Here is a 6,962-nt window from a genome sequence, read left to right as displayed (position 1 = left end):
TATATATAATATATATATATATATATATATATATATACCATTGGAACTTGGATGTTTATTAAACACTCTTCATGTGAATGCATCCAGTTACCTGATAAGTCGATGACAACGTAAATGACTCATACGTCAGAGGATAGCGAAGATTAGGCAATGACAAGGAACCCGGCAAGGGCAAACAAGCAAACAAAATTACAAAAAGACACTTACGTAATCCACTACGCGCTTCGCTTTGTTTAACTATGTGTTTTTGTTTTGCGCAGACAGCAGCAGCAGGCTTTCGTTTAGCGGCTGTCTTCGATCGGCTGCAGGAAATTGGAGCTGCAGAAGCAGAGGCGACGGCTGCTACGATTTTAAATGGACTTGGGTTCGACACGGATATGCAAGTATGCAATCTTATGTTTGTATTTGTTCTCCTTTCCCCTTGATTTTTCCTTTTTCTGTCGTTCATCTACGTGGGTTCCACTTGGTTGTTTTATTTTATTTTGCTTGTCGTTGTTGTTTGCTTATGTTCTGTTTTCATTTGTTCTCTTTTTGCTTGTGCGCGTCTGTTTTGTTTTGCACGTTTGTGCTTGCGCTTGCCCCTGCTTGTCAATGGCCGTTTGTTTGTTTTGTGATTTGGTGCTTATTTGTTTTTTTGTGGGCTTTCTGTTTATTTCACCGCTGTTGGCTGCCCTTCAATTTCCGGTGTGTAGGTGTGTGAACCAAAGGTGGGTACCTATGTATATCGTATTCCTTTTTTTATTTCGCTTTTCCGTTTGTTTGCATAGTTGTCGTTCTTTGCTTCTTTGCTGATTTGTTTGTTGCTTTTATGTCTCTCGTTTCGCTTGACCTTCCCTGTCTTGTGGCACGTAAAGTGGCATGGTAGCTCCCTAATCTGCTGTATTGGAGTAAGCATTTCTCTATTAAGGCACCTCTTTTCTTTTGTGCTTTTTTTGTACAGAAGAAGAAAGTCTCCGCGCTGAGTGGAGGCTGGATTGTGCGAGTTTGTTTGGCTCGAGCGTTGTTTGCCGATGCCGACGTGCTGCTGCTGGACGAACCCACAAATCATTTGGATTTAAAAGCCATTAACTGGTTAACAGCCTACTTAACGGGAGACAGCAAAACACTGGGCGGAGAGAATGCGCTGAGGCTGGCAAAAGATAAGATCGTTATTGTCGTCAGCCACTCCCGAGATTTCCTTAACGATGTGAGAGGACACCCGAACAAATATGCATGGTCTAAGAAATATGCGTTATTGATTACCCTCACTTTACAAAATAGGCAACATAGTGCCTCCATCCATTTGTGTGTTGGCTAGCTGGCGTTTATTCTGCTTCTTGTTTTTATTATGTTTGGTATTTGTGGATTGCGCTACAGTATCTCCGTTTTTGCCTATTTACTTCCTTGGCTTTTTCAGTATGTGTGTGGGTAATCTACGTCGCCTTGCATATGTTTTTTGCTTCATATTTGTATTCTTGTTCTCGTATGAATTCCTTTTGGCGTTGTTGCGTCTCCGCGTTGATTTCGTGCGTTTGCCTTTCGTTTGTTGTTTTCCCTCTTGGTTATTCTGAATATTCCTGATGAATTTTCCTCCAGGTGTGCACTGATATTATCCACTTTACCAATCAAAAGCTAAATTACTACAAAGGCGACTTCGACACTTTCGAAAATGTCCGAGCTGCACAGCAGCTGCAGCAGCAGCGTCAAATCCAATCGGTGGAAATGAAGCAGAAACACATGAAGGCTTTCATAGACAAATTCAGATGCAACGCTAAGCGGTATGCCACTCAGCCTAGGCACCAACACCAGCAGCAAAAACAGCAGCCGCAGCGGCAACAACACGTGTTTTTCTGTATTTTGTTCGCATGTTTGTTTTGCAATGTTTTGAGGTCTCAATTATGTGGTGTTTCTAGCTTCTAGTGGGTGGCTTCAGACTGCTCGCTCTGCATGCATTTCGTTTCTTGTTTATGCCGCCAGTCATTTCCTTTCCAGTGCAAGCTGCTGTATGTGTCTCTCCCTCTGCATATATAAGCATATGATTGGCACAGCTTATGAGGATGAGACGCTTACTTCTGCTTTGTCCTCACAGGGCCTCTCTGGTGCAGTCTCGCATAAAGGCTTTATCACGCTTGCCAATGCTGGAACAAGTAGCAGAAGATCCGTCTTTGCGATTCAAATTAAAGGAGCCAGAGCAGCTGTCGCCTCCTCTGCTGCAGCTGATCGACGTCACGTTTAAGTACAAACGGCGGAGCGACAAGGAGCTAGACGCAGCAGAGACTCAAGGCAATAACGACACGACCAGTGATAATAATACTCTTGCAAACAAGCTAGTAGAAAGCGAAAACAACAACGCACAAACAAAAACGCAAAAGGCAAACGATACTGGTGCCGGCGATCTTCTCATCGTCCAAGACTGCAACTTGAACATCGATATGGAGTCGCGTATTGCAGTAAAAACACCACAAGACAATACGAAACAAATAATAACACAAATAAGCAAACGCAAAACTGCGCTCAAAGAAACACAACGCAATAGTACAACACAGGAGCAAAAACATGAGCAAACCCCAATACAACATGCAAATCACAGCGCAGTTTGACACAGTGCAAAACGTTTAAACCACAATAAAACATCACACAACACACGAACACAATAATACAACGCAGCACAACGACAAGTAAAATTCGACATTGCATGTAGTGATGCAGCACAACACTATGACGACACAGCACAACACAAGACAGTGCAACACAACGCCAACATTATCGCCATCATCATCTTCTTCTTTCTCTTTTCTTAGCCATTGCAACTAAACGCTGTCCGCTGCCAGTCATCCCTGGCGAACCACCTAGCACGCATATACACACTCAAACAAGTACCCATCCAATCTAGCAACCCAACAACCGAAACAACCGACAAACAGCCCATGAAATTTGGCAGTGTTTGTTTGCTTGCAGATATGTGGGCTGAACGGCAGCGGCAAAAGTACTTTGTTGAAGTTGTTGGTAGGCCAAAACGAATGCTGCGGCGGCCAAATCCACCGCAGCGGGAAACTTCGGATTGGATACTTTACGCAGCAGCACATCGACCAGCTCGATTTGACTCTCAACGCTGTTCAGAGCCTCCAGATCAGGTAAAGAGTAACGCAAACACCAACAGCACCCAACAGGAAAGAGAATTTAGCAGTAGGCAGGTTTGTTGGGATTTAACTCGCCCCTCTGCTGTTTTTGCTGCGTTTTTTTATGTGTTTGTATTGGTCGTGTCTTGAGCGAAAGAAGGACGTGGTGAAGGAGCTATGCGAAGCAAACCGTTTCGCCTGTGTCTGGCAAAACATTTCTGTTTTTGCTGTTTGTGCGGTTGCTCCAGCAGCGCTTCCACCGTGCACACTCTCTTTCTCACTTGCGTTTTTGTCTTTGTGTTGTGCATCCGTTTGTTTGTTCGTTTCAGGTATCCTGAGGCAAATCTCTCTGATGAGAACGCAAGAACGTATTTAGGACAATTTGGTATTAGCAATATGCTGGCATTGGAGCCGCTTTACATCCTCTCGGGAGGCCAGAAGAGCCGCGTTGCAATAGCCCTCATGGCTTTCAATAACCCACATATTCTTGTAAGACTCCGAAGAAGCACAATGAGTTCCAGTGAAAACAAACATCTGGTTTAAGGCTTTTAACATGGTGTCCTTCCCTTGTGCTACATTGTGCCTCCCCTTCATCAACAAATGATTGCATGGGCTTGCCTGCGTTGATTTGCGTGTATCTGCAAGGAAACGCGCTAAGCGTATGATGTATCTAGATATATTTGTAAGAATAGACATACCTATTTGTTTATAATGAGTTGAGTTGTCGTCGTCCGTGGAGTTGTTCAATGTTGTGTTGTTGAATTGTGTACAAAATGCCCAAACACTGGCACCCGTTTACCGTCCGATGAAGAAACAGACACCTCGCCGTATTTCTTGTTGTTCCATTTTCTCCCAAGTAATCAAAGCCCCGCCCTGGCAGGCGGAGTTTGTGAGGCGGGCGTGACGTTGACGCGGTTCAGCAGATGCTCGCAGTTTGTGGAGGGAGTGTTGTTTTGGCATTTCTTCATTACGACGTATTATGTGCTTTTGCGTTATGTCGATTCGTTGGTATGCGCCTGAATGCATCAGATGACCCAGTGGCACGTCGACTCGCAAGGAGTAGCAGCAGCAGCAACATAAACAACTTCTGCAGCTGCAACAACGTGGAGCCACCCTGATCTTTTCGGTGTTTCTGTTACATTTGCAGCTTCTTGATGAACCCACAAACCACTTGGACTTAGATGCCGTCCAGGTGCGTCTTCTATTGCCCATCTCCCCGTCAGATGCTCCCTCGCGTGTATGCAGCTAGCAGCGTGGCGGCTAGCTAGCTGTAGCGCCGAGCCGTGGAGCTCTGTTGTCGCGGCAGGCTGTTGTGCGTGTTGGCTATGCGGCTAGCCTATGCTAGAAAGGAGGTTAGCGAGAAATGCGGGGCATTCCGTGTGCGTGTTTTCCATTGCATCTGCATGCAACAAGCGTGGCTGCTTTGCGTGTGGGGTTGTTTCAGGCACTGATTGCTGCCCTCAACGAATACGCGGGTGGGGTTGTGGTGGTGAGCCACGATAGCCACCTGCTCTCTTGCGTTGCAGATGAAATCTACACATTAGACAAACAGACAAAGAGGCTTCTGAAGTTCCATGGCGATTTTATGGAATACAGAAAACAGTTGCTGAGAAATGTCGTTCATTAAACCCTGGGGAAATGTCCGTTATTGTTTAGCTCTACGAATCTACCTCCACACAAATTTTGTTGGGATGTATATCATGGTAGAGAACTGCCAAAAGATGTTGAACAACCAAGGAAACAAGCCAATAAGAAACAATGGAGTTTTAACAACCAGTGCGAAACAACACTACTGTCGGGAGACGAGGAGCACAAGGAAATGGGTCGTCGGGTTCTTATTCAATTGGGGTGGCCATAATGGAAGTGTTTTCTTGTTGCTGCTAAGTGGTGCCCTTAAGATTTATCGAACCCTCTTTTCTGAGACATTTGAGGAGACTACTCATTTATCTCTCTTTTTAAACTTTTAAGAAGGTATTGGATGAAATTATTGAAGGCACAGAGGCAAGAGAAACTCATGGAGCTACCGCCAGGCACATTGCAAACGGTGCACCAACGCTGCTTACGTATTAATGCCATTTGATTCGTGCTTCCTTCTGGGGTGTATGCGCTCTAGTATTCAAAAACTGGGAATGAGAACGAAAAGGAGAAAGGCTCTTAATCGTGCTGCGTGCTGATTCAGGAACGACAGAGGGGGAGCACTGAGAAGACAAGCATTCTACTGCGTTCCGCTAGAACTTATTCTTAGATATGAGCAGTTAAAAGTATAGTATTTTGCCTCCTTATTGAGTTTCTACTCGGGAACTGCTTGGTCTACTGCGGGAGGGCCGCTCCAGTACTTAATCAACAGTTAGCTGGTGGCCGTGCATGCATCGAGGGGAGGCTGGTTGTCCTCTTGCTTGCAAACAGGGTGAAACTGCCTCGGAGCAACAGTTGCAGCAGTATACACGGTGCTGCGGCTGATGTGTTCGATTGTGCCGTTCCACGCAAGCAACAGCCGGCCTCATGCCGCTGTGGGCAGCGACGGGGGAGGGAGTAGTAAATGCGTTCAATTAATTATACTATTGATTATGTTGTGCCTTTACTATAGGTCACAAGTACACGGGTAGGGCGGCTTTCGTCGAGTATAAGCAGCACACAAACTAGGGGGAATGCCGCCCTAATATGCATATTTCGGTTAAAATACAGCTCTCCTATTAAAATTATTGCAAATTAACATGAAATCAAAGAAATACAAGACGACTTGCAACAGTTCACAAGCCGCGTTCTGTGGCAGTGCGCCCTGAGTATGTATAAAACGTCCGCTCAGTCAGTGCATTTCACATGAACTAGCGCTGTAATAAATACACAAGGGGAAGAATAAGGTATTGGAAACTGGACATTTTTAAACCTACTTGTCAAAACTTGTATTTCTGAAGTGTTTTAAACTGTCTGGTCACCCAGGGCGTTGCAGCGCTGCGGCGGCTAACTGCGAGGGAGGCAGACGGAGCTTCAGGTTTGTTTATTCATCGTTTCCTTTCTTTTGTCTTGAAAACGCCGTTAAATTAAATTGAGCTTATCCGCAAAGCCCTTAGGAGAAGTGTGAAATTACAGGAAGTTGAGCATACATGGGCATCTTCCTCTTCTTTGGAAATCAAACGCCAGTAGCTGCTGCTGCTGAGCTGTGAATTGTGGGGGCTTCTCTCCAGCCCCAATTGCCTCTTCTTTCTGGTTTTTCTTCCGCTTTTCTCCAGTGCATGCAGCGGTTTCTGCAGCTGTCTTAACCCTCCTTGAGTCCTCCGGGCTGGCCGGCAGGGAGTTCGATTTCCACTCCTGCGGCCTCCTCATAACTTACAAGCAGCAACAAGCTTTTGTTGGCGCTCTAAAAGTGTTTTCTTCTTCTTGCCGCCCTCTTATGTTCCCTCTTAACTGCTAGCCCTCTCTCCGTTACTCCTCTTGTGCCCTCTCCAGCAGCAGCCGTAAATTTATCTGCTCAAGCCGCAGCGTCATGACAACGCTTAAGCAGCGCTTTATACAGACACCCCGTCACCAGTGAAGTGTACACACAGACGCCGCAGCATCCATCGTCGGCACATAATTAGCATACCCAGGGGGAAAAGCATAAGAAGACTACGGGGACTCGACGAGCGTACAAAAAAGCAGCAGATGCTCCAGGCTGTAGCGGCCACCAGGCTGTTAGCCAGGCTGTAACAGCCAGACGGAAAAAACTGGGCATGCAACGTGCCCAGAGCATCAGCAGCAGCAATAGGGAAGCAGGAGCAGCATCAATCAAGAATAAGTAGAAGCAGCAGCAACAAACACTGACGGTGGAGCACACTGAAGCAACTCTACACTGTGGGTACTCTGAAGGCCGTCACACCCTACTGC

At 46.0% G+C, this 6,962-nt stretch overlaps 1 protein-coding gene across 1 annotated transcript; it reads left to right on the top strand.

Annotated features, from left to right (window-relative positions):
- Nucleotides 1–260: 260 nt before the first annotated feature.
- EMWEY_00030530 (hypothetical protein) lies at nucleotides 261–4,725 on the top strand (the record flags this gene model as incomplete). The annotated part of the gene is made up of 8 exons (XM_013481641.1): nucleotides 261–383; nucleotides 941–1,186; nucleotides 1,576–1,757; nucleotides 2,069–2,429; nucleotides 2,938–3,113; nucleotides 3,428–3,587; nucleotides 4,246–4,290; nucleotides 4,543–4,725. Coding segments are annotated over 8 exons (1,476 nt in total), but the record flags the coding sequence as incomplete, so codon positions are not given.
- Between the last annotated feature and the right edge of the window lie 2,237 nt (nucleotides 4,726–6,962).

This window comes from Eimeria maxima, genomic scaffold (assembly GCF_000499605.1).
Source record: "Eimeria maxima Weybridge genomic scaffold, Emw_scaff373, whole genome shotgun sequence".
NCBI lineage: Eukaryota > Apicomplexa > Conoidasida > Eucoccidiorida > Eimeriidae > Eimeria > Eimeria maxima.
Note: the sequence above shows the minus strand (reverse complement) of the source record. Positions and strands in the feature narration are given on the sequence as shown.